The sequence below is a fragment of the Podarcis pityusensis genome, assembly GCF_964106645.2.
Source record: "Podarcis pityusensis genome assembly, chromosome: 17".
Classification (NCBI taxonomy): Eukaryota; Metazoa; Chordata; class Lepidosauria; order Squamata; family Lacertidae; genus Podarcis; species Podarcis pityusensis.
In genome coordinates this window covers 12,887,553-12,915,197 of record NC_138042.1, presented here as the reverse complement: position 1 = coordinate 12,915,197, position 27,645 = coordinate 12,887,553, and the positions used below count along the sequence as shown (strand labels likewise).

At 47.5% G+C, this 27,645-nt stretch overlaps 1 protein-coding gene and 1 long non-coding RNA gene across 3 annotated transcripts in view; one reads left to right on the top strand and one right to left on the bottom strand.

The window, feature by feature from the left end:
* Positions 1 to 27,645, bottom strand: part of LOC308466801 — a 130,904-nt gene that overhangs the window by 77,227 nt on the left and 26,032 nt on the right. The gene's annotated exons all lie outside the window — the stretch shown is intronic.
* On the top strand, positions 295 to 27,398 carry VLDLR (very low density lipoprotein receptor). 2 transcript variants are annotated; one of them, XM_080987788.1, is made up of 19 exons: positions 411 to 699; positions 6,574 to 6,693; positions 9,538 to 9,660; positions 10,361 to 10,483; positions 12,944 to 13,324; positions 13,422 to 13,544; positions 14,322 to 14,444; positions 15,120 to 15,239; positions 15,321 to 15,446; positions 15,822 to 15,993; positions 18,340 to 18,564; positions 19,902 to 20,020; positions 20,407 to 20,546; positions 21,028 to 21,169; positions 22,305 to 22,454; positions 23,270 to 23,335; positions 25,009 to 25,089; positions 25,473 to 25,642; positions 26,787 to 27,398. In XM_080987788.1, exons 1-19 carry the CDS (start codon positions 624 to 626, stop codon positions 26,820 to 26,822), a joined length of 2,616 nt encoding a protein of 871 aa, XP_080843914.1. In that variant the 5' UTR covers positions 411 to 623; the 3' UTR covers positions 26,823 to 27,398. The 2 variants fall into 2 exon arrangements, with proteins under 2 accessions (XP_080843915.1, XP_080843914.1); XM_080987789.1 differs by lacking the exon at positions 23,270 to 23,335 and having other exon boundaries at positions 295 to 699.

The following is a 27,645-nucleotide window of genomic DNA, read 5'->3' as shown; positions in this document are numbered from 1 at the left end:
CGTGGATCTCCTCCTGCCACCCCCGCCGGGCAAGGCGCAACTTACTGCGCGGAGGTGCGGGGCGCGCGCGGCTCCTCTGTGCGCAGGCGGCGGCGCGGGCGCCCAAGAGCCTCCCTTGCGCGCCTGCTCGCTCCTTCGCAGCTGGGCGGCGCGCGCGGGATCGCGGCTGCGCGCGTCGGGCGCGCGCCCGGCGCAGCTGCGGCGCCAGGTTGGGCGCATCAGGAAATCAGGGCAGCGGCGGCGCTGGCGATTGGAGGCGCGGGCAGGAGCCCCGCAGACGCCGCCCAGCCAGGCGCCCGCACGCGGCCGCGGAGGCAGCGCGGCGCCTCTATAAGAGCGCCCGGAGACGCGCAGCCCGCCCTCCCCGCCTGCTCGCCCCGTCAACCTCGCCCGCGCCGCCGGACGCGGGTGCGCGCAAGCCAGGGGGCCTCTCGGAGACGCGCCTCGTCCGTCCTTGCGCCGCCTGCCTCGTCCGGGAGTCTGCTGGCTCCGCTTTCCAAAAAGGAGCCGCGCGGGTGGAAAGAAGGACGGACTCGGTCGTTGCCGCCGCTGCTGCTTCTTGCCTGTCCGCCGCTCCCGCGCCTGCTTTGGCTCCGCGGAGCTGCGCGAGGAGGCGCCGCACGATGGGCGCGCTGCCCGGCTGGGCTCTTGTCTGGCTGCCTCTGCTGCTGGCCTCGGCTCGCCTGCCCGCGGCGCGCGGTGAGTAGCCGGCAGCTAGACGGGGTGCGGGGCCTTTTCCACGCGGGTGCGGGGAAGCGCCGTGGGCGGAGGAGCCGGAGGAGGCACCGCGCGCCGGGAAGAGGCTTGGGGGTTCCCGTGGGTGAGGAAGGGGTGCGTCTAGGTGGGCGCTCCCTCCTCCGGGGGGTCTCCGGATGGAATAAGGTCCCCCCTCGGAAAAGCATCCCGAGAAACGCAGCCCGACGCGCCGGAGCAGCCGCGGGCTGCTTCTGGGCACCCGAGGGGGGGCGTCGCTTCGCGGGGGGCGTCGAGGGAAGCCCTGGCGAGGGATGGACGGGATCCCCTTTCCGTGCCACGGCCGAAGAAGCCGGCAGGCCTCGGGAGGAGGGGGGCAGGCAGAGGCTCTTTGTTTCCAGGGCTGCTGCTGCCGCCTCCACTCCGCCGGTGAAGAGATCACCTGGGATCTTTCCCCCATTTCGCCCTGGGAGGAGATTTCCATGGCAGAGCGAGCGAGCAGCTGGCTTCCCTCTTGCTGCTCCCCTGTTGCTTGCAGAGTCCATCCCAGGCGCGTTTTACCCATTTCAAGACCCCGCTTTCAGATTCTCTAAGCAAAGGGTCGCCAAACTCCCTAGTCCAACTAATTGCTCTGGCTGCCTTTATAGATCAGGTGAACTGTTTGGTGGTCCGGAGCTCCGTCCGTAAGATACCGGAATGGGACTCGAATGAAACAGGGGGACTGGGGGGAGGGGGGAGTGAAGCTTCTTGGAGTGCCGCCTTGCTCGTGGCCTGTGAACAAACCCCCGTGTTTTCTGAGCAATTTGGGCTGACGTTTGGGTCTCCTCTGGTGGCAACTGCTCTCTGCTCTTCGAGCAGTGGCTCTGCAAAGGTTTATAAGTAACACCTGGGACAGAAGCGTTTGTTTGAGTAGTTAAACTATGAACCAGCCGCTCCCTAAAATGACACTTTTTCAAAATTTGCTTTGCTAACCTGAAGTGTGTGTGGCTTGAAGATAAACGGGGAGCAACTGGAGAGTTAAATGAGACTTTGAGTAACAGCTTCGAGAAGAGCCGCACCAGACATCTCCAATGAAGGCCATTGGTGTTAAAGGGATGGCTATCCTGATTAAGTAGGCCAGAATAGCCTATAACTGGCCCTTCTAGGCCAGAAAGGTGCAGCAGTGAATTCAAACTGCAAGGAAGGAGATTCTGACTAAGTACTGTATTAGGAAGTTTTCTGGCCATAAGAGCTGTTTCGCAGTGGAACAAACTCCCTTTGGAAATGGTGGACTTTCTAAGCAGAGGTTGGATGTCTGTCAGGGATGCTTTGAGATTCCTGCACTGCACAGGGTTGGACTAGATGACCCTCAGGGTCCCTTCCCGCACCATTATTTATTATATTTGTATACAGCCCTAAACCCGCAGTTCGCAGTTCTACGATTCTAAGTATTGCCATACTATTACAGACATGTGAAGGCAGCCCTGTTTGGAGAAGTTTTTAATGTTTGATGTTTAATTGTGTTTTTAATATTTTGGTGGGAGCCGCCCAGAGTGGCTGGAGCAACCGGGTCAGATGGACAGCACATTAATAATAATAATAATAATAATAATAATAATTAAATAATTATTCTGTAGGGCTGAGCAGGGCACCAGCAGACAAAATCTGCCACGACCCCAAACCTAAATTCTAAATTTCTGCTAATGAAAACTGTAGTTGAGAGAAGTTCGCCTGAACTTTATGGCTGCTACTGTTGCATTTGGCCATATTTGCTACAGTATTTAAACTGTCTCTTCCTTACTTGTTTCATTTGCTTGGTCTTTGCCTCTTAATCCCATAAAGGTGAGAGTCTAATAGTTGTCGCAAAGACTCAAAAAGTGACTGGATACCTGAATTCTTCAGAAGTACTTTGTGTAGTTAAAATGTGTGCTGTAAACTCTAAACTTGGTATAATAAGGACATTCTTGTCCTAAGGATCTCCTTGCAGCTGGTCCTCCTAAAGGGGCATGGCTAAGGCTTTCTTGGTTAAGGACCACATTGTTAAAACCAGTCTTGGGGGCTACACTCTTGAGAACACCTATAGATGCACAGTCCCATTTTACTAATTCAGGGTGAAGTCTTAGAGAGAAAGCTATGGCTGGGGAGGGTTGTCTGGGCAGGGAGGGGGCTGTTAGCTATCCCTGGTGGGGCAGGGATACCAGCCATTCAGATACCGCATCACTGGCACTTAAATAAATTCTGCTTGATTTGGGCACGTGCCAACTTTTAGAAGAGGTCCTCCCCATGGAATATAAATATAGTCCCTGAAACTTTATTTTATATATTTTTGTTTCATAAAACGTAGGTGCTCCTCAATTGTGCAAAGAACAAACCAACCTCAAAGCAACTACTTTGAGATTCTAATTAACGAGGCCTTAAATGTGTTGGCTCTCTATTAAACTGGGTCACCGGCTAATGCATTCTCCAATCAGGTGGTGAATGCTTGTCACTTCTATGTAGTTCAATTTAGCATTGGCCTACTACCAGGCTGAGGGACACGGGTGGCGCTGTGGGTTAAACCACAGAGCCTAGGACTTGCTGATCAAAAGGTCGACGGTTTGAATCCCGCGACAGGGTGAGCTCCCATTGTTCGGTCCCAGCTCCTGCCTACCTAGCAGTTTGAAAGCACATCAAAGTACAAGTAGATAAATAGGTACCACTCCGGCGGGAAGGTAAACAGCGTTTCTGTGCGCTGCTCTGGTTCGCCAGAAGCAGCTTAGTCATGCTGGCCACATGAGCCGGAAGCTGTACGCCGGCTCCCTCGGCCAATAAAGTGAGATGAGCGCCGCAACCCCAGAGTCGGTCATGACTGGACCTAATGGTCAGGGGTCCCTTTACCTTTACTACCAGGCTAGTTCATCAACCATCCAAATAGGAAGATGCAGTTTGCGTTGGTGGTGGTAATGTCTTTAAAAGTTTGTCATGCCCGAGGCTGTCCTAAAACCTAAGGATTTATAGCTGGGACCCTGCACATATCACCCCTTTCCCAAGTCTTCACTTCTCGGTATCTGATCAGGAAATGCCACTTCCAGCCAGAAGTTTATTTCTGAGTACTGACTGTACATTATACTGGCGAGTTCTGCTAGGAGGAGTTGACTTAGATCACCACTTGCTGATTTAGTGAGGACTAAAATAAATGCTCTCTACTAACCTTCAGGTGGCAAAAGTAAACATGGAAATGATGCAACAAATTAAGAAGAGTCTTGCATCATGCTGCACTTCCTTGGCCTTTACAATGCCTGGATCATGTTTCACTGTGCTTCTAGACAGATGAGCCTGACTAGAGCCTGCGCAGAAGAGAATTTATTCTTGTCCTTCAGATCGGCTTGGGAGTACGTGCTGGGAGGAGGAGCACAATTCCTCGCTTCTGGAAGTAATAAGTTCAAAAACTGGAATACAGTACTAGATAAAAGTCAGCTATTCTGATTCTTTTGCATGCCAGGCAGCACTTTCTTTACTGCAGTTTTACTTGCAAAAGGAAGCTATTCCACTTTGTGGAAAGTGAGACCTGCTGATGTGTTGTTGTTGTAATAATAATAATAATAATAAATAGTAATAATAATGCTGCAATATTTATACACCATCCATCTGGCTAGGTTGCACCAGCCACTCGGGGCAGCTTCCAACATATATATAAAAAATAATAAAACATTAAAACTTCCCTATACAGGACTGCCTTCACATGTCTTATTTATCTCCTTGATGGGAGGGCAAGGGCCACTACCGAGAAGGCCCTCTGCCTGGTTCCCTGTAACTTCACTTCTCACAGTGAGGGAACCACCAGAAGACCCTTGGCGCTGGACCTGTGTGTCTGGGCTGAGCAATGGGGGTGGAGACACTCCTTCAGGTATACTGGGCCAAGGCCGTTTAGGGCTTTAAAGCACAACACTTTGAATTGTGCTCAAAAATGTACTGGGAGCCAGGGAAGATCCATTTACCTTCTCACCAGAGTGGTACCTATTTATCTACTTGCATTTTGAGGTGCTTTCAACGTGCTAGATTGGCAGGAGCTGGGACCGAACAATGGGAGCTCACCCCCGTCATGGGGATTCAAACCGCCGACCTTCTGATCGGCAAGCCCAAGAGGCTCAGTGGTTTAGACCACAGCGCCACCCGCATCTCATAATAAATATATTTTACATAATAAAAATGGTATCTGCAAGTGCTGAAATTCCACTTAGCCTTCAGGGGGTGATGAACATCTTCCTAGAATTAGTTGATCCTATGAACTTTGAGTTGAGACCCCAAAGGAACTTAACAAAGACATCTCAGAGCATTGCAGGATAACTAACTTAAGGAGCATAAGTTTTGGCACATGGCACTCAGTCTGCTTCTTCCATGGTGATTTATATGGCGTGTGTCTGCACATAGGAATCCAGGAGGCTGATCTGGCACACCTAACCTCTGATAAAAGTCGCTTCACAAGTAAAAATTCCTGGTAGTGTTCACATTCTGTATACTCTTCTGTATGTTTGTGTAGTATAAATGTTGGTTTATTTTAGGCTTTATTTTAGCATTTTGGAACTAAAAAATCTTCCTTAAAGAAACCCCAAGTATGATATTACTTGCCCTCCTCCAGTCTTGAACTGCTCTTGAACTCTGTCTGCATGTCTTCTCTGATGTCAGTCTGTTCTCAACCATCCCACTCTTCGAATGCATGCTTGCAAAGTCTTTTCAGGGTGACTCATTTCTTAATACTGGCCATTGCTCCCTGTTTTGTCGACTCAGAATTTGCTCAGCTACATAGTGTGTGCCTTATCTTCTCTTAGATGAAACTATCTGCCCAGGCGGTGTTATAATCTATGTTCAGTGCTTGGTGGTTTGGCAAAAGTATAGGCTCCCCAAATATTCAGTGGGACTTTCTCCCAAGATGACAGCAAAACTTGCATCAGTGATAGAAGTGTGCATCTCAGCATCTCCTTGACGCATCTATTGTCACCTGAAACCTTAACAACTGAGCTAGGCCATATTAACTTGTTCAAGATGCATGTATATGTATCTTGGTCTTTTAAGTGGCTCAATATACAGTGGTACCTCGGGTTAAGTACTTAATTCATTCTGGAGGTCTGTTCTTAATCTGAAGCACCACTTTAGCTAATGGGGCCTCCTGCTGCTGTCGTGCCGCTGGAGCACAACTTCTGTTCTTATCCTGAAGCAAAGTTCTTAACCCGAGGTAATATTTCTGGGTTAGCGGAGTCTGTAACCTGAAGTGTATGTAACCTGAAGCGTATGTAACCCGAGGTACCACTGTAGTTATAATGCTCTATTAAAAAAAGCAAAATAGCCTGACTTTCATGGACTAGAAAGCCATATTAATACTCTTTCAGGTTGTGATTGAGAGTGATATTCCATGGCAAGATCATTACCCATGGGGTCTACTTGCTGCTAAAGTGGACCTGTGGTTTAAGGGCTCCCCTTGTAGCTACAGGTGACATGGGATTCTGTGCAAATGGGAGAGCTGTTCAGTGGAAGGAGGGACTGAATCTACCAGTTCTCTTTTGCCAGCTTTCCTGCTAAAGACCATTTTAAAACTAGCCTCTTAGGAGACTGGTAAGTATTGCAGGCTAGCAATATTTGTGGCCTTACTTTACTAACATGGCTGGTTGTTAATCTCTTTTTGCTGAGCACAGAATAAATCAAAGTTAGTTGCTAGTCATATCCCAGAAGAGTGATAGGACTTGAGCTGTGTGAATTAAGGAGTTTATACGTTGGAGAAGGAGCATCCCGTGACATCTGAACAGAGGACGATGCCAAGCGCTGACACTAAAAGCAAAGAAGCCTCGTCCATGTGAAAGAATGCATTGGATTGGTTAACTCTGAATTACTGCTTCTGCATCTAACAGGCTTGTTTCTTAATTCAAGGTACAAGAGTGACTTGTGACGACTCTCAGTTCCAGTGTCACAACGGCCGCTGCATAACGCTGCTATGGAGATGTGACGGAGATCCAGACTGCACCGATGGCAGTGATGAACTGTCCTGTGGTAAGGAAGGTCTTGCATGGCCACTGAGTCCATAGTTGAGTAGCAAAGTAGCTCAGCAGGTCCTTTGGCCTGCCTCTGACATGCTTTGAGCTTGGGTAGCTGGCAGCAAACCATGAAGAGCATAATGACTGCAGTTAGAGGTTCACGTCAGGCTTATCAAAGCATGCATCCCTATCAAGGGAGTCAGTTCTTTGGTTGCATGTGGAATGGGCCACTGGTTTTGACTAAGGCAATTGGGCAATTACTTTTTTTCTCTCCCCCCCCTTCTTTGTTGATAACATTTTATTGATTTTCCAAAAATAACAAAAGGGGGGGAACGGGACAGAGAAAAAAATCATAACCAAATTAAACCATAATTTTTGGTTGACTTCCCTCCACTCCCCCTCTTGGTTCCATTATGATATACTTGCTCATGCACGTCCATGAAATCTTATATCCTTAACAATCCAATTTTAAAACCTTCTTCATCTTATTGCAAGTGACTTTTAAAAGTTATACTGATGTAAAAATCTATACACAAAGCTTAAAAAATATGCATTAAACAGTTGCCCTTTTTAATAATAATTTGTCCTGCACAGTTCAGTAATTTATTTTGCCAGTCTTCTTCTTTTTCTTCTTATCTTCTTTGGCCAGGGCTTCTTCCTTCTATAGGGGCTAGTTGGACTTGGCCTGGCATCCAGTCCCACATATTGGAACAAAGTCTTTTGCTCAAACAATCCATCAAGTCCTGTACATCTCAGTATCATAACTTCAATTTTTTTTTAACAATCATTTTCCACATTTCCTTCAAATCTTTATATGTCTTTTCCCAGGCCCAATTACTTCTGTTTCTTAAGGCTCTGCTCAGAACTCTGTGCTTTGCGCCATCTGACTTAGATCAACCTGAACCTTAAGTGTTGGCTTGCCTGACTCTTCTAAGTTGCTCCCTTGTTTATTTGGTAATGGTCAGTACATAGATAAACAACTTGTAGTCTCTTGGAGATTCTGCCATTCTCAGGAGCTTGGGTGCCAATAGGCCAAGAGAGGGTCTTCTCTGTGGCAGCCCCTAAGTTGGGGGACTCCCTCCCCACAGAGGTGTATATTGCAACTTCATTATACAGTTTGGGGCAAATGCTGTAGTTGCACCCCTTTCTCCTTTGACACCTGGGAACGTTAGATTTTCAAGACCCTGTTTTTCATGACTGTGTTTTTTAAAACTGTATTTTAAATCATTGCAATCTGCCCTGAGACCTTGGGGTGACGGAGAGGTGATAAAGTAACAGGCAGTGAAGTGTATGAGCATCCTTTGGTGGTGGCTCGGTCTATGCAATGGCCTTCTTATTGACGGCAGTCATGCTGCGATGTTCACTTCAACACAAGATCAAAACTTACTACTTTGCCCAGGGACTTTTATTGCGGTTTTTAACCAACCTTTCATCTACTCTGCTTGTATTCTATGACCTCCATATGCATTATGATTGATTGTTTTTAGTGTACTGTATACTTGGTTTTATTCATGCCTTTCTTATATCCTGTTCTAGTGTCTGTGTAGATGAAAAGTGCTTTAAAAACAGTTTTTAGTAATACAGTACTCAATTTAGTGTTATATAGAGATGGGGACAATTGCAGTTCCGTCTGCATATTGAAGCGAGTCTTCCTAATGTGCTCACCTCAGACACCTTGTTGGCTACAGATTAGACCACACAGTCAGTGAACCTCTGTGCACAATAGGTCCATGCCTTATTATTAATTTTATTTATTCCCTGTCTGTCTGTCTGGGTTTCCCCAGCCACTCTGGGTGGCTTACAGCATATACCAAAACATCATAAAACCTCAAATATTTAAAACTTCCCTATGCAGGGCTGCCTTCAGATGTCTTCTAAATGTCAGATAGTTGTTTATTTCCTTGACATCTGATGGGAGCGCATTCCACAGGGCGGGCGCCACCACCGAGAAGGCCCTCTGCCTGGTTCCCTGTAACCTCACTTCTTGCAGTGAGGGAACTGCCAGAAGACTCTTGGGAGAGGACCTCGGGGTCTGGGCTGAACGATGGGGTGGAATTGTATGGGGGAAAGATGGCATCACTGCCCATGGCAGCAGCTGTCTTTTCTTCATACAATTCCTTGACTGCATGTTGTGAGAGCATTTTAAAACAAATCTTACAATGCAGCCACAGAGCTGCTCTAGGCAGCTGTAAAATCTCAAAGGAGAAAAGGGCAGGTCTTGAACCACCTCATAGAAGTGTTGCTTTTGTTTGTTCATAAAATTAGGTGGGATTTTTATTTTTTAGGATTTTCCCTGAAAAAGAAACCTGCCCATGAATTGGATGAAATGGGGCTGGTTTCATAAAGATATGAACGACACAGGATGGAAATACGATGACTGTCCACCCTGGGGTTGGGAACTGTTGTTGAAAGACCACTTGGGAAACAGAAAATTCCTCCTCCCAATGTTGAAGTGGAGCAAGCCTGCATCTCTTGGAGCAACAGGACGACTATGTCATTCTGCCAACTTCTACTATAGCTGCACCTCAAAATATCCTGCTAGAGGTTGCTACCACATTTTCTTTGAGGTCCAGCACTCACACTTAGCATCCCTACCAAATTTATTCCATACACATCCTTTGGCATTTTGCTTCCTGTATTCTTCGTGTTGAGGAAGTGGCCAGAATCCTAAGTAGGGTTTCATAGCTGTGCTGTGACTTCTGCAACAGGGTAGCTACAAGGAGCATGAAATCCTGCGCACTGGTCCTGTGGAGGCCACTTGGCACCATTAGCTGGGCTAGGGCATCTGTTTATTGGAGCAGTTGAAAGCAAGCGATGGTCTTTTCCCTGACAAATTCAGCAAAATGCTACTTCCTTGCAGTGAAGAAGACGTGTGCCGCATCTGATTTTGTGTGCCTAAGTGGGCAGTGTATACCGAACCGATGGCAGTGTGATGGGGACCCCGATTGTGAAGATGCGTCGGACGAGCGATCTGAACTTTGCTGTGAGTAGCCGGGTCCTTAACGCCGCAAGGCAACTGCGCCACCTTCCCTTAAAGCTGGAGCCAAGTTGTGCCCAGGGCAGGCTGCTTCCATGCTTTTTCCAAATGGCTGAGACAAAGAACCTCTTGCACTGAAGTTGCAGACATGCTCTCAAGCCGTTGGGCAGGAGACAGGCAGGGGGGAATTCGAATTCAGATCGCCCATGTCTGGCCTACAATCCAAACCTTCATCTACTTTCGCTACAAGGCTAGGCTTCCGGATTTCTGGGGGAAGCCATGCTGGGGCCTTAGCCCCTTTCTCCACAATTAAGTAAAACTTTTTAGCATTAAACCAACCATTAGCCATATATTGGCAAATAACTTGGCATAAGCCAATGCATTATTAACCCCAAACGGGGTTATTGTGTTGTGGTAGCGTTTGGTATTTGTTTTAAATGTGTAAACAAGCATCAAGCCAAATCTATGAAATATTAAAAATGCAAGATTCTCTTCCCCGCTCTCCCCCACAAAAGGTTAAGCTGCTCAAGTCTTGCCTAAGATGCTGAAAGGGAGAATTGGCTTCCCCCTGTAGGGTTGGAGATCCCTGAGCAGGGCATAGACCAAGCCTTACTGGACTGGTACCTGCACTGACTTGCATGGGAGCTTTTTAAGTATTCCGGGTATTATTATTTTTTTAAGTGAACTCTTGATCGCTTCTCAATAGACACAAGGAAGTGTGATATAGGGGAAGTCAGCTGTGGCCCTCAGTCAAGTCGCTGCATCCCCATGTCCTGGAAATGCGATGGAGAGAGCGACTGCGATGCTGCTGAGGATGAAGACGATTGTGGTAAGTTCCTCAGGGCTGTGTGGGTGACTTGGCCGCATCACACCCCATAACACACAGGAATTGTATTAGTATCCAGCCACGCAAATGCACACTAGAGGCAGTGTTTGCAGCTGATTTAGCATCTTGATATGCAAGCATCAGTTCCTGTATCCAGTTGAGCGAAGCTTCAGTAAAATGGTGGTTGTGGTTTCTTGTCTCTACTTAAAGGTGTGGGAATGTTAAAGAAGGTAGGAGAGGATATATTGTTTTGAGATTATCCCTCCTTACTCACGCTAAGTAAACAACAGAGCACATTCCCTTTGCAACTTGTTGGAGTTGATGTTTAGTTAGAATCCTTTAATTAAGCAATCCAGTTTGGATTGTCCAGCCTGGATTGTTCCTGATCAGTTTCCCCTTTTATTTCCCTCTTAAAATAATAGGGACGTGGGTGGCACTGTGGTCTAAACCACTGAGCCTAGGGCTTGCTGATCAGAAGGTCGCCGGTTCAAATCCCCGCGACTGGACTTAACTGTCAGGGGTCCTTTACCTTTTTAAAATAATAATAACACAACACAGTCTTCTTTAAAAGTAAGAATAAAGTTTTACTCACATTCAGTTCCCAGCAGTAATCTAAAGGCAGGCTTTATCTTGTGGTTACAGTGAAAAGAAGTCTGAGCTACGTCTCAGACTTTCTGCTTGTGAGCTCCATCCTCTGTGAAGGTTGAGCCATGAGCTGGCTGAGAACCAGGAGAGCAAGAGACCAAGAGAGAGATGGTTGCGTGGGCAGCCCTTTGATCTGGTCTGCTAGGATCATGCCCATCTATCTGGGCATGGGAGGAATCACAGGGGGAGGAAGCTCCAGAGCAGGTATGACAGGATGTCCTTCCTGTCTGGAGCCACATTCCCCTGTGTGTCCATTCTAGGCAATGGGAAAATGTTGTACTTGACTGCTCTTGTAATACTACATCTCACAAAAGGGACTTGAGCAAATCCCCCAGTAACATTTTCCAGGGGTAGTTGAGTCGGGCTGTGCACAGCCCCCAGACCTGCCCCATGGCTCCAGTCTTGGGGGCACTGGATTCACTCTGCCTGGGGACCACCCCCAGCCCACCTTGGACCTGTTCCTAAGTAGGTGCAAGGCAGGCCAGGGGCTGGGGAAGGAGACCTCCTCCTCCACCACCTCCCATCGGATCACCCTCTCATCTCTGCAGTTGAGCAAAGGAGGCCATCTGGGTGGAAGGGTGGTGCTCCGCAGGACTTGTGTCACCCTCACATTGCCCACACGCCAGCTTTTGAGTGGAGGAGGGCATCAGGCAGGCAAGCAGGTTTTCCTTCCTGCCTGCCTCTCCTTCCTGCCTAATGTCCTACCCCCTGACAACCGTGGATCATTCTGGGCCATCCCGTCAGACCTGTCATGATCCGTGGCTGCCTGAACCCAACTCATCCAATGCCAGAGTCCCTTGGAATAGGCCTAGTTTGACTCACACCTCAGCTGAATCCAGGGCACAGCCCTGGTGTTGAATCTCAGGCAGGGGTGCCACTTGTTCAAAGCAGCAAACTGTAAAGTACTGAGAAGAGACAATGATCTAAATTAAAATCTCTGCATTTGCAAACTGCCATTTTATATTAAAACATGTAGATGGCAACTTCAGGACTGCAGTGAAGATAGGTGATGTTTTTCTTTCAGCATGAATTTTGCTATTCACCAATTGCTTAAGTTTCGAAATGTAGCCTTAATAAATACCTCAGTTGCTACGATACTAAAATGCTCATTAATTTAGGTCCTAGATGAAGTGGAAACTTAACTGTTAAACCCATCCTGCTAGTGCTAAATACAGTCGTACCTTGGAAGATGAACAGAATCTGTTCTGGAAGTTCATTCGACTGCCGAAATGTTTGGAAACCAAAGCACGGCTTCTGATTGGCTGCAGGAAGTTCCTGCAGCCAATCAGAAGCCACATCAGATGTTCGGCTTCCAAAAATAGTTCGCAAACCAGAACAAACCAGTTTGCAGTGTTCGGGAGCCAAAACATTGGAGAACTAAGCTGTTCGAAAATCAAGGTATGACTGTATACTACAGTGGTACCTCAGGTTAAGTACTTAATTCATTCTGGAGGTCCGTACTTAACCTGAAACTGTTCTTAACCTGAAGCACCACTTTAGCTAATGGGGCCTCCTGCGGCTGCCATGCCGCCGGAGCCCAATTTCTGTTCTCATCCTGAAGCAAAGTTCTTAACCTGAAGCACTATTTCTGGGTTAGTGGAGTGTGTAACCTGAAGCGTATGTAACCTGAAGTGTATGTAACCTGAGGTACCACTGTACAGTGTAAATCAAAACATATACTAGAGTTCCCTTGGTGTGCAAAATTAACCTGATCAGCGTAATATTTCGGTGGTTGGCAGTTCCCCACAGTGACTTCCTGTCAAGTGGCTGTACCCAGTAAATAAAATTAAAAGCCGTGTTGTGCCTTCTTCCCCTTAGCCAACATAACTTGCAACCCGGAAGAGTTCACGTGTTCCAACGGCCAGTGCATCTCCAAAGACTTTGCTTGCAACGGGCACGAAGACTGCAGCGACGGCAGCGACGAGGTCGGCTGCGCTGCGCCCACTTGTCGAGTCGGTGAGTTCCAGTGCAAAAGCGAGAGCGACACTTGCATCCCAGTGAACTGGGTGTGCGATGGCGAACCAGACTGTACTGACTGGTCGGACGAGTCTTCGGAGCAGTGCGGCCACCAGCCGGTCCGGACCGTGAAATGCGGGGAGAGCGAAATGCTTTGTGACTCGGGAGACGAATGTTTCCACAAGAAGTGGCGCTGTGACGGTGACACGGACTGCAAAGACGGCAGCGATGAGATCAACTGCTGTAAGTAGCAGACCATTGGTCCGTGGATGGCAGAAAGCGGCTCCTGGGCTCCTTCAGCTGTAAGCTGCGTTCTTGAACACCTTCTCCTCCCCCCCAGCTTTCCAGACATGCAGACCCGACCAGTTCAGATGTGAGGATGGGAACTGCGTCCATGGAACCAGGCAGTGCAATGGTGTGAGGGACTGCATAGATGGATCAGATGAAGTGAACTGCCAAGTAGGTAAGTGGGGAGCATCACGGAGCAGGGAAGATGATGGGCTGAGACCTGAAACCTCAAGAAATGCTACGCAAAATGCAATCTGGAATGAACTTGGTGATGGCTCTGGTGACCTTCCTATTGAAGGCTCTTGTAGGCCCGTAAAGGTAAAGGGACCCCTGACCATTAGGTCCAGTCGTGGCCGACTCTGGGGTTGCGGCGGTCATCTCGCTTTATTGGCCAAGGGAGCCAGCGTTCAGCTTCTGGGTCATGTGGCCAGCATGACTAAGCTGCTTCTGGCGAACCAGAGCAGATCACAAAACGCCGTTTACCTTCACACCGGAGCAGTACCTATTTATCTACTTGCACTTTGTTGTGCTTTCGAACTGCTAGGTTGGCAGGAGCAGGGACCGAGCAATGGGAGCTCACCCTGTCACGGGGATTCGAACTGCCGACCTTCTGATCGGCAAGTCCTAGGCTCTGTGGTTTAACCCACAGCACCACCCGCGTCCTTAGTTGCATGCCCATATAGTGCCTCAATATCATCAAAGGGCAATATCTCGACACTGAATTAAAAAGGGGGGCTTAAGGTGTTGCTGCTTGTATTTTTATTGGTCTAGATGTTGTGTGGTTTTTAAGTGCTTCTGTATAGTATAAGCAATCGTGGGAAGGTGGCATACTTTAAATGGTAGAATATGTATTAAGTCGACACCAATAACAGTTTGTTGACAACAGCTACAGCATTTTGAGCTTGGGACGACAGCTGTTTAATGTGGTCCGTCTCTTCTCTGTGACCTCCAGCGAATCAGTGCACCGGACCTGGCAAGTTCAGGTGTAGAAGTGGCGAGTGCATCGAGTCCAGCAAAGTTTGCAACCAGAAGCAGGACTGCAAAGACTGGAGCGATGAACCTCTCAAAGAATGCAGTAAGTTGGAGGTAGCGTAGCGTGGATTGTTGGCACCCAGGACACTTGAATAGGTCTGTGTCTTCTTAGACCTATCAAACAAACAAACCACCTTCCTTTCAAGGTTGAAACTTTAAACGTAGCTGAACCACATTCAACAGCAACATGCGTTCCGTGTCCTTTTTGAAGCCAGCAAGGCAATGCTCCTTGCTACCTGCATATCACGAGTAAAGCAATTTCCCCACTAGAGCAGTCAAGTATCACACGGCTCTAATGGGTCATGTGCTAATTCAACAACTCAGCCTCCAATTCTCTCTCTGTTGCAAAAGACATCTCTAGAAGGTTTAGGGAGGTATTGCATCAACATCAGGGAAGGTATTGCTTCTAAGCCAGGGGTCAGCAAACTTTTTCATCAGGGGGCCAGTCCACTGTCCTTCAGACCTTGTGGGGGGCTGGACTATATTTTTTGGGGGAAATATGAATTCCTATGCCCCACAAATAACCCAGAGATGCATTTTAAATAAAAGGACACATTCTACTCATGTAAAAACATGCTGATTCCTGGATCGTCTGTGGGCCGGGTTTAGAAGGCGATTGGGCCAGATCCGGCCCCCGGGCCTTAGTTTGCCTACCCGTGTTCTAAGCACATGAAGCAAATCTCACAAAGGACTGAATGGCCCTTCTCATTTCTTCCAGACGTCAACGAGTGCCTCGTGAACAATGGAGGCTGCTCTCATATCTGCAGGGACCTGGTTATAGGCTATGAATGTGATTGTCCTGCTGGTTTTGAGTTGATAGACAGAAAAACGTGTGGAGGTGAGCATTCTGTGGCAAGATGGTATTCCTGAAACTTGCATTCCTATCGTAGTGCAATGCTAAATAGCTTTTCTCTTCCAGACATTGATGAATGCCTGAACCCAGGTATCTGCAGCCAAATCTGCATCAATACAAAGTTGGGGTACAAATGTGAATGTAGTCGGGGCTACCGGATGGACCCACAAACTCTCGTATGTAAGGCAATCGGTAAGCAATTCTTCATTCTGGTGTCCATAATTTTCCTCTTGAGGACGTAAAGCAATCGCGAACTCATTTCCAGGCACCTTCCCAGAGCCTTGCGTCCCACCGAGATGAATGAAAGTTGTCCACCTTGCAAAATGTCCCAGGAGGACTACTGTAATTGACATTGGGCGCCCCTGGTTGCCTCTGAAGCCGAATCAGTTGGGATCTGAATTCCTGAAATGCATAATGAGAATGAGGAGTCATGAATGGCTGAGCAGAGCCTGCAGATGGGGGGGGGGGAATGTCCAGGCAGGAGCTTGTTTGAAAGTGGGTGCTCAGGGTAAAAATCTATTTCTGCACATCTGGCTGCACACTTCACCTACTAATCTATTATTGCAGGTGGAGAACCAAGTTTGCTTTTTACAAATCGCTGGAACATCAGGCAGTTTGCCCTGGAAAGGCAGGACTATACCCAGCTAATTGGAGACTTGAGGAACGTGGTGGCTTTGGATGCGGACATGGCTGAGCATGCCATCTTTTGGGCGGACATTGGCCCAAATGCTCTCCTCAGGTAAGCTTTTTCCATGCAGGTGATGGAACTGCAGAGCTGCTTGCATACCTACCTAAAGAGTAGCAACTTTTGACTTGGCTGACTAGCAGTAGATCACCAGTAGTCTCCCCTTAAGACTATGCAGCTTATTTTTTGGGTGAAGACAATGTCTTGTACGCTACTCTCGGCCTCAACTTGATAATGGATAATCAACAGCCCAGCGTAGGCCTTTCAGGTCACCCGACACCCAGGTTCAGCTGAAGAACAGACCCTTGGATTTCTTTTGGGGGAAGTATAGAGGAATAGAATAATAGAATTAGAGTTGGAGAGGGACCCTGAGGATTGCCTGGTCCCGTCCCCCCCGCAATGCAGGAATATGAAGCTGTCCTATACAGGGATCGAACCTGCAACCTTGACGTTATCAGCACCAGGCCCTAACCAACTGAGCTCTCCAGTGCTGGCTGCTACCATAAAGCACAATCTACTAAACAGCGCTGTGCAAAATTTTGTACTTGGAGAGAACCTTCTAATAATGAGGGCTCCCTTAAGGTGTTGAGCTACTATGCCTGTACAGCGGTACCTTGGTTCTCAAACACCTTGGTACTCAAACACCTTGGAACTCAAACACCTTGGAACCCAAACACTGCGAACCCAGAAGTAAGTGTTCTGGTTTGCAAACATTTTTGGAAGCTGAACGTGCTCTGTTTTGAGTGTTACGCTTCCAATTTGGGTTCCACACTTCCATTTTGAGTGTTACGCTGAGGTCTGTCTCTCTTTGCTATTTATTTTACTTTTTTGACTTTTTGTTTTCTTTTTAAAAAAATTCCTTCCTGTAGCACCTTAAAGACCAACTAAGTTAGTTCTTGGTATAAGCTTTCGTGTGCATGCACACTTCTTCAGATACACACTGAAGTGTATCTGAAGAAGTGTGCATGCACACGAAAGCTTATACCAAGAACTAACTTAGTTGGTCTTTAAGGTGCTACAGGAAGGAATTTTTTTATTTCGACTATGGCAGACCAACACGGCTACCCATCTGTAACTGTTTTCTTTTTGTGACTGTTCAGCTACTGATTGATTGATTGATTGATTGATTGTGTGACTGCAGTACATTGTTCATTGCTTTAATTTTATGGATCAATGGTCTTGTTAGAATCAGTGGTTCTCAACCTGTGGGTCCCCAGATGGTGTTGGGCTACAACTCCCATCATCCCGGAGCTCTGGCCTTGCTAGCTAGGGATGATGGGAGTTGTAGTTCAACAACATCTGGGGACCCACAGGTTGAGAAAGGCTGCAGATAGTAAAATTCATGTTAAATTGCTGTTTTAGGGGTTGTTTTTAAAAGTCTGGAACGGATTAATCTGTTTTGCATTACTATCTATGAGAAAGCGCACCTTGGTTTTGGAACAGACTTCCGGAACAGATTAAGTTTGAGAACCATGGTACCGCTGTACCCAGTTTCAAAATGGCTATCAACTTAGCAAGACATCACTAACACAGTTGAGTTTCAAATGCAGCTGAGCAGATACGTGAGCAAACTAAAAGTCCTGGGCACCTGGTTTTGCTTGGTACCAGGCACACAGACCCTGGAGGGAACCCCAGCTGAAGCCTTACTGTGTGTGACTGCCAAAACATACTAGATGGCAAGTTTGATGGCCAGAATCAATTTCCTTAGATGGGTGGCCTTGGGGTGTTGGAGCCACCATCTCAGAGTCTCAACTTGTAGATCAGGGGGTTAGTAATCTCCAGCCAATAGGCCAAAGATGCCTCCAGCCCTGGGAAGTCTCCTCAGGCCATGTTTCTGATCTGCATCCTCCATAGCTTCTCCTTAATTTGAATGTACAGTCATACCTTGGGATAAATATGCTTCAGGATAAGTATTTTCGGGTTGTGCTCCGCGGCGACCCGGAAGCAATGGAGCGTGTTACTTCTGGGTTTCGCCGCTCGCGCATGCGCAGTCAAAATGATGTCATGCGTGGAAGCGGTGAGACACGACACGTGCAGACGCGCAGTTGCTTCTTACGTTGTATTCATGATGCGAACGGGGTTCCGGAACAGATCCCGTTCGCATCCTGAGGTACCACTGTACTGTGGAACTGGGCTGCCTCTCGCTTGACTTGGTGGAAAATGTGTTGTGTGAGGATCTCCAGCTTTTGCACGGTTGGAAAACAGCCGACTGCGCATGTGAACATTCCCTGCATGTAGCTCTCAGTAGGTTGTCTATGAGGAAAAGATACCCCTTAAGCTGCAAGCTTGTTCTAGCTAAATCTGAGTCTAGGATTAACTTGGAGCCCCACACACTGGGTTTGGGGCAGTCTGTGCAGTGTATCTATTGGGGACTCGACTTAATGAGATCTTTCTTCCCAGCACCTCAATCACTTCTAATAACAAGCCACTACAGCACCGCCGGATCATAGAGAATGTGCAGAATCCTGCAGGAATTGCTTTTGATTGGATATACAAGAACATCTACTGGACGGATTCTTCTCTCAAGTCAATTTCTGTGGCCAGCCTGAATGGTGCTAAAAGGAAAGTCCTCTTCAACACGGACTTAAAAGAGCCCGCCTCTCTTGCTGTGGATCCCCTTACTGGGTAAAGAATGTTTCGATGTCCGAGATCATCTTAACTGAATAAACCTTGATGATTTTTGAGGCTCTCTCATATAACCTATCCTCACAAGGGTGCAACATTCCAAGACGTGTAGCAGCACTTGCAGGAGAGAGAGAGGAAACCCGCAATTTGAGAGAACATTATTGAGGATTCCATTGGGGAATCCAGAAAAGACAGCAATAACTTGCTTCATAAACTTTTATATCTTTGCCAATGTAAGCACATCTATGTTGAATAGACAGGAAGTGGTACTGGAAGAATTGCTAGTAACTTAATGCCAGAGTAGCTGCCCATGATACTTGCCCAGGCATAGGCAAACTCCGGCCCTCCAGATGTTTTTGGACTACAATTCCCATCATCCCTGACCACTGGTCCTATTAGCTAGGGATGATGGGAATTGTAGTCCCAAACATCTGGAGGGCCGGAGTTTGCCTATGCCTGTATTTGCCCACCCCAGTTGAGAAGGGACTGCTTTTCTAGGCTTGATCTATATGCTTTGGTGCATTGTGCATTTGTGCAACGAAAGAATGACCCTGAGGGAAGATACCCGTCCTTTCTGTAATTTGGTACAAACAGGAACTAGGGCTGGGTGATACCTGCTTTCCAACCTTGTAATAGATCGCCAGCTAAACTTTGCGATATGGCGGTATATTACGACATTGGAAGGGAGGAAGAAAGCAGTTGCCGGCTGAGGAGACGATGGACGTCACCATGTGTAGCTTCTACCTCTTGCTGGTGAGGCTGGGCATGTGGCACTGCCCCAGGCAGAGCGCATCAGCTGGGGCACTGCCGGGCACTGTGGAGCCACTAGCCTCTCCGGAACCGCCAGCCATGGCTCGCTCTGACCAGAGTCTCTGTTGGCCACCAGAAGGCACCATTCCACTCGGCACGAGGAGGGGTGGAGGGAGGACGCAGCCTGCTAGCACTCCCGCAGCCAGGGAAAGGAACAAAGGCACAGGTGGCAGACAGGAAAGTCCCACTCGTGAGGCGGGTGGCTGGGCTGCGGAGGGAGGGGGTGGACCAGGCGACCCAATTGCAGGGTGCGAGGCTCACTGCAAGTGAGGCGAGCAGGGATTTGTGATGCGTTGCGTGATCAGAAATTCCAAACTTGCTCTTGCGATTTTTAACTTTAAACCGGTTTTAGACAAGACATCGCCCGGGCCTTGCCAGGAACTGATGCACAAAAAGGCCCATTAGCCAAAATCAGCCAAAGTTTTGAGGCGAAACTCTAGTGAGTGCAACTGCTGAGGAAGAAACATGCAAAATGATCTAGGCAGCCGAGTCGACTCCTGACAGTTTTTACCTGGTTTCTCTTACAGCTTCATGTATTGGTCTGATTGGGGTGAACCAGCCAAAATTGAGAAAGCAGGGATGAATGGACTTGACAGGCAACAACTTGTGACAACAGATATTGAGAGGCCTAATGGGATTGCACTAGGTATATAAATGTTCTTCCTACCGTGCTGGAATTCCTTGTTGAAGGAATTCTTGGAGTTGGATTAATTGGGATGAGTGCCTTAAGGGTGTGAAAGCAAGTAGTCTTCTGGGATGAACTGCTTTGGGCCAGAACATGATGAGACCTTTCCCCACCCCAAATCAAGCCAATACCCAGCCTTGGGGGTATTTGACATGCTTCCATGGCTTCTGTCTATGATCATTGCCATTGACTTCAGGATCCTGTAATCTGCATTTTGTGGTGCCTTAATTACCCATTGCATAGCCAAGGACGCTACTGCAAAACTTCCTTAGAAATCTAGGCTTAGAAGTGCATTTAGGCAAGCTCTTGTCAAAACTTGGCTGCATTCTGAGATGTTTTCTCTTCAGATCGTGTGAAGAATCGTCTCTATTGGGTTGATTCTAAGCTGCACAAGCTGTCCAGTGTTGATCTGAATGGGCACGACCGAAGGATCGTGTTGGAATCCCATGAATTCCTTGCTCATCCCCTTGCTCTGACGATATTTGAGGTAAGAACCAAGGTCTCAGTGAGAGGTAGTGTGGCTTAATGGGTAGAGTGTCAGGTTGTGACCTGGGAGACCAGGGTTCAAATTCCCACTGGGCCATGAAGCTCGCCGGCTGACCTGGGGCCAGTCAGTCACTCAGTCTAACCAACCTCACAGGACTGTTGAGAGGATGAATTGGGGAGGGAAAAGAGCCATGTACACCACATTGAGCTTCTTGGAAGAAAAGGTGGTCTGTGAATGTGAGAAATTAGCAAGCTAAGAGTGGTGACAGGTCATTTGAGCTTCAGAAATGCTGTTGTCTTCCGTGATAATGGAGCTGGGCCAGGTGGCTAGTGAACTAAATTGCTGCTGAAAGGTTGCTCCATTTAACTTGACTCGTGGAATTTGATGGAAAACGTGTCTGGTCCTCACTTGCATTCTTTTTAACTTCAGCAGTTCAAAGAATAATCCTTCAGTCTGATATAACCACCTTCCCCCCCTCCAGGACACCATTTACTGGACAGATGGTGAAAACGAAGCTGTGTACGGTGCAAATAAGTTTACGGGCGCTGAGCTGGAAACCGTAGTCAACAACTTGTATGATGCTCGGGACATCATTGTGTATCATGAACTTGTACAGCAATCAGGTAACAGGAGTCGTCAGGTGCAGTGCAAGAAAGCTTTCAAGAAGCTTTCCGGCCAACTTTTAAATGCCGCCTGAGAACTTCTCTTCCACCAGGTCTAGGCAGGCAATTAAGGGTACATCTCCCACAATACATTGCAGCCAGTTGGACTTGATCAGGCATCTCAAAACTCAGCCCTCCAGCTGTTTGGGGACTACAATTCCCATCATCCCTGACCACTGGTCCTGTTAGCTAGGGATGGTGGGAGTTGTAGTCCCAAAAATCTGGAGGGCCGAGTTTGGGAATGCCTAGACTAGATGATCCCTTCCCTTCCATTGCTTACTACTTGTTTTTAACTTTTTTTCTAATCTCCATGGTTTTATATTGTTGTAAACTGCTGTGGTATATATTTATGGTAGGTAACGGTAAAGGGACCCCTGACCATTAGTTCCAGTCGTGGCCGACTCTGGGGTTGCGGCACTCATCTCGCTCTATTGGCCGAGGGAGCCAGCGTACAGCTTCCAGGTCATGTGGCCAGCATGACTAAGCTGCTTCTGGCAAGCCAGAGCAGCACATGGAAACACCATTTACCTTCCCGCTGAAGCGGTACCTATTTATCTACTTGCACTTCGTGCTTTCGAACTGCTAGGTTGGCAGGAGTAGGGACCGAGCAATGGGAGCTCACCCCATTGTGGGGATTCGAACTGCCAACCTTCTGATCGGCGAGTCCTAGGCTCTGTGGTTTAACCCACAGCGCCACCCGCGTCCCGTGTATTTATGGTACAGTGGTATAAAAATACTTTCAGAAATGAATCTGTTTAAAGTTGCCACAGTGCACCTGAGAGGGAAGTGAATGGTTGGCCCAAATTCTGCCTTCAGTCATCCAAGTTCTGACTGTAACTTGCTCTCAGTCCATGGTTTACTTTGGCAACAGTCAAGGGACAAATAGCATCCTATGCTAGAAAGACTCTCTGTTCTTGCATTTTCTCTTGGAAGACACTCCCATTATAGGAAGATGAAACACCATGTTGAGTATAGCCTTGATTGCAAGCCAAACGTTGCGATGGCTCACCTAGTAAGCTGATCACAGCCTTTGCCGTCTTGATGGAAGTTTAAGTTCTGATACGAGATGAACATGCTTGGAAACGTCTCTCCGCAGGAAAGAACTGGTGTGAAGATGAGAACATGACAAACGGAGGCTGCGAATATCTGTGCTTGCCTGCTCCCCAGATCAATGACCGTTCGCCAAAGTATACTTGCATTTGTCCTGATGGTGACACGTTGCAAGATAATGGCTTAAGATGCAGAGGTACACTTGCATGCTCCTTGGAGTTGCGTCTCGTGAGTCTTTGCCCCGTCCATCTTGTGCATTAATACTGTCCAAAATGCTTCAATGTGGTCATTCAGCGGCATATTCTGGCTGGCATCTACATACTCATGGATTTCACAAGCTATAGTAGGCATCTGTTAAATTCAGATGTCGTCCTGATAATAATTGCAGTAATGCATTGTGAGCTGCCTCAATCTCCTTTTCTGCCACGAATTTGAGACGGCATTGGACAAAAGATAATCTCTGCAGTGGGATGTATGCTGACATACGACCTACTGGGAGGCAAAGTGCCTTGAAAAAGCAAGCTCTGTTAATCCAGAATGCTAGTTCTAGGTGGGAAAGGTTTGCTAGTTGAAGTATGAAACCTCACATATCAACCTACTATAGCATCTCTTGAACTGCTGGGTAATTGGCATTCCTAAGAGCAATGTGTTCAACTGGTCCTGCAGCTTGCTTCTAAGCATAACATAGCTCAGACTTCAGCCTTGGCTTTTATTTTCCAGCATAGTTCTGAAATACATTTGACCTCTCGACCTCTTATTTTAAAAATGCAAAAAATTAAAAATGGCTTAATTGGCCAAGAGCTAGATAACTTGAGCCTGACTTTCTAAGCATTTAAGAGCTGATCTGATGACAGATCCACTGTGTTACGAAGCTGCAGCAGACGGCTGACATCTTGCAATCCACAGCTAATTTGAGACATGCATGAACATGCTCATCTGTAGATGCGCCACCTCCACAGAACAAGGACCCAGTCAATCCTGGGCTTCAAAGTTGCTGATCTATAATTTCAGGTACAGGAGCTGCTGAGGCAAAAGAGAACAGCAGAACAGAAAAGCCACCTGGACCACTTTCTGGAGGTATTGGTCCTAATGCAGCGTGCTGGTGGTGGAGCAGAATAAGCGAAGGACCACACCACTTCTGCTCAGTGCAAGGGGGGGGGCACAGAGGTCTTTTTGCAGACCTTGCGTGTTTGGGTTATTCCAAGGAACACTGGGCTAAGCTCAGGGCCAGATTTAGGTTTGATGCGGCCCTAAGCTCCTGAAGGTAATGGGGGGCCCCTTTATATGTCCAGCTGTCCTTTGTCCACAACAAATTGTCGCTGTTTTTTGTGTTGAATATATGCTATATGGTAATTTATGGACCTCATAGGTATCTCAAGCCATTTGCACATAACAAAATATGTATGTTATCAAGGTAATTGAACTGAAATATAATTAAGAAGTATATTAATAGTGAAATACAATTAAGAAGGGTTTCGGCGGTCATGCATGCACAGAAGCGCCGAATCGCAACCCGTGCATGCGCAGACACGGGGTCCGCATGGATCACGTTCACAACCCGAGAGTCGACTGTAATGCAAACACATTGGCACCTTAGAGACCAACTAAGTAGTTCTGGGTATAAGCTTTCCTGTGCATGCAGACTTCTTCAGATACCTTATACCCAGAACTAACTTAGTTGGTCTCTAAGGTGCTACTGGACAATTTTTTTATTTTTATTATTTCGTCTGTGTCAGACCAACACGGCTAACTACCTGAATATGGTCTGGATTGACTTCCTTTCCTTGATAAAAGCTAACAACAGGCAATATTCCTAGCAATTGCTGCAGTGTAAGAATAATCTAGGATTACCCCCCAAGCTGCAGACCTCAAGGGAGAGTGTGCAGACACTTAGAGGCCTCTAGACGCCCCCCTCCCAAGCAACAGTAACTTGGTCTTTTCTGTCCTAAGCTTCATGCTACCATTTCCCACTCAGAATTGTAATGCCCATTGGGTAGGCCTTGGAGCCTTCAGAGTTGATCCTTCTCTTACCTGAACTGGAATATCCCCTTCTAACTCTGGCCAGCAGAGCTATTGCACCAGGCAGTGATGCCATGATGCATTGGCCAATATCCTAAAACAAGGGGATTTGTGGCAGCGCACCTCAATTTTTTGAGTGGGAACCAGCTTGGCAAGCGGCTCATTTCTGTCGGAGCTGTGGGATGGAAAGCCAGCTGGCTTGGCCCCAGCCCGAACGTCTCCCTTCTCAGTCTTGCTGCTGCAAAGATCAATCAGTCATCCTCCTCCGACGTGCATCCGCAACTCATTCTGCTGTGCATGCAAGAGCACACATTACTCAGCAGAGTAAACACACAACAGATCAGGCTCGAGGCAGGGATACTATACTAAACTACGCATTTATTATACATAAATCAGGACACAGAAAAACATGGCCTTTCTCCTTGTCGTTCTTCTCGGAGAGAGAGAGAAAACAAAAGCAATACAGAGTGGATGTTCTGCTCACGGGACTCCAGCAATCTGTGCTGGAATGTAAACAGACATGTGACATGTAACAATCTCACATATCTGCAGCAAGGGTGGAATGGAATTTCCAACAATTTCCTCCACCAAAGTTCAGGCAACTTTTCTGCCTCGCCTAGCGTTTAAACTGTTTAGTAGACAAATCTTTCTACCAGATGTGGGAACCTTTTAAAACACTTAACTGGGGTTGCACTTGGGAGTGAATGAAATGGCTGTTTCTTTCTTCCTAGGACAAAATCTAAGCAGTCCAGTTTCAGAAGAGCTTTCTTCATCCAGAAGTTCTTCAGCAGCATGGGCCATTCTTCCCGTATGTAAGTAGAAGATGTTGCCCTGAAATCGTGCGAGGTATTTTCACTGCACCTCCCTCCTGGTCAAGGGGTCAAGGGCCCACCCCCATGTTCAGGGAGAGGGCTGGGCCCCCTTAAAATTCCTTGGCAGCCTTGTGTGCATTCCATGGAGTGTGCTCATGTCACATGCACAAGCCATGGGGTGTGCGCATGACACGTCCACATGCTGACATCATGCATGCATGCCCCACTGAAGCCACGCAGCCGCAGCCCCCTCAGTCATGGGAGCAAGGTGGCACACTTGCTTCTTATGATGGCTGCATTCAACTTAGGCCACCAAAGGCTATTCAGCAGTCTGAGCTGGGCTAAGATGCTCCAGAGGAACATCACCTTGCCATTTCTTTCAGTGTTGTTGACCATGGCGGCGGCAGGCAGCTACTTCATGTGGCGCAACTGGCAACACAAGAACATGAAAAGCATGAATTTTGACAATCCGGTGTACTTGAAAACGACGGAAGAAGACCTCTCTATAGACATTGGAAGACACAGCGCTTCAGTGGGCCACACGTATCCAGCTGTAAGTGAAGGGGGTGGAACTGCAGAAGATAGTAAATATTAGGCACCAGAAATAAGTGCTCCTAGAATGGTGTAGCAGAATATGGCATCACTTCTCTGTCGTATCTGAAGCAGTGGTGCCATCAGTGTGCTGTCCTCCTGACGCATAATCCCTGGTCTGTGTGGCTCCAGGGGTCAGGGATTATGGGAATGCAGGGCACTACAGTGGTACCTCAGGTTACAGACTCCGCTAACCCGGAAGTAGTACCTCAGGTTAAGAACTTTACCTCAGGATGAGAACAGAAATTGTGCAGCAGCAGGAGGCCCCATTAGCTAAAGTGGTACCTCAGGTTAAGAGCCATTTAAGGTTAAGAACGGACCTCCAGAACGAATTAAGTTCGTAACCAGAGGTACTACTGTATAGTAACTGCCTTAAATGGATCCCAGCAACTCTTGAAAATCAGAATTTGTTTCAAGTCCTTAATCCAAATTGGTTCTTAAGGCTTAAATCTCAAACTAGCCTTGGTAACTGCATAGCAGAACTTTGGACACGGCTGCCGATCCATCCATGGGCCAAGCACTGTCTGGGGATCCAGGAGCTCAGAAGGGGCCCTCACTGGTTCTCAGCTGGTTTCCTCTGAAGGGAGACCCACTGGGCTCAGTGAGGCTCACTTGCAGGTGGCCTGCATAGAATCACTTGCAAAGCAAGCAGGTGGAAGGAGGCAGAAAATGGGAGGTCCCTTTGTGGATTTCTCCTTTGACTCCAGTGTAGACTTCTCCCCCTCTTCTAATCTTTATCTCAGTAGTCATCTTAAGTTTTATCTGTGGGGGAAAGAATGAGCGATGGGAGGTGACCAGGGCACCACTGATACCCTTTGCCCAAGGGTCTTGGGTTCTTGGAACTGGTTCTGTCTCAGCACCCACCTAAGTCATGTTTGAGGAGATGACTTTGCATTAGCTGCTAAAGTTGTGGCAGCTACTGGCTAGGAAGCTCTGCTGGCTCTGCGGATAAGTAAAGCAGGGTAAGTATTGTGTACTATTCCTGTCATACAAAGTTGAAAGCCAAGAGCATCTTGTGTTAAACACAAACCACGTGCTGCGTAAACTTCACTGCATGAAACGGGAAGGATTGCATTGTCACTAATCCTCGTTTCTCCTCCGAACAGATATCAGTCGTCAGCACAGACGATGACTTATCATGAAGGCAGACATCTCCTAGTCTACTTTTGTTTTACACCATTTGGACAGAAGCCAGTGGCTGGACAGTTTTCCTTCCTGTCATGGGAGAATGAAGATGGCACAAGCTCACAAACCATTTTCATACGAAGCTTGTCAACGTCTGTCCACAGCAATTCAGCTTTTAAGTCACTGGTTACCTGTAACCCTTTTAATAAGTATTGCCACCGCTGGCCCTGTATAAAGCACTTTCCAAGAAGCCATAGGGAAGGAACAAGCGCTGCAAGAAGTACTTCCTGTAAATAATTGTACAGGCCCCTGTAAATTTTCCTGAGGATAGTCTATCAAGCACTTTGGAGAAGAAACACATTTCAATGTAAATTATTGTATAACTTTTTTTTTCAATGGTTGGGCAATGGCAATAGGAGAAAACGGGTTACTCAGTCTAATTGCCAAAAATTTGTAAAATTTAACTTTTGTATGAATTGTGAATTTGTCCTCCCCGAACCACCTACAGGGGTGTGCAGAGGACAATTGCTCTGTATCAGAAAACCACTGTAAATTTCGACACTGAAATGACATTAAAGAGAAGCAAAGCTATAGACAGGGCTGGACATGCCGTTTGCTTGATCCCGCTGCTGACACATTCTGGACACCAGCTGAACTCGCTGGGGGAAGAGCTCCAGAACTTTGCTTGGAATGAAGGGAACACGCGGAAATCTGAACGGCAGGGCTGCATGCGAATGGTGTAGCTCTCACCAGAAGCTGTGCAGGGTTGAGCAGCCCAGTTCACGCAGCACTCACTTCCCCCCTCAGTTACCGTATTTTTCGCCCTATAGGACGCACTTT

Coding starts and splice junctions, on each gene's coding strand:
- VLDLR (XM_080987788.1), top strand. CDS start 624: ATGGGCGCGCTGCCCGGCTGGGCTCTTGTCTGGCTGCCTCTGCTGCTG. Junction 18,565..19,901: donor GCTGTGGATCCCCTTACTGG/GTAAAGAATGTT, acceptor TTTCTCTTACAG/CTTCATGTATTGGTCTGATT. Junction 20,021..20,406: donor GCCTAATGGGATTGCACTAG/GTATATAAATGT, acceptor TTTTCTCTTCAG/ATCGTGTGAAGAATCGTCTC.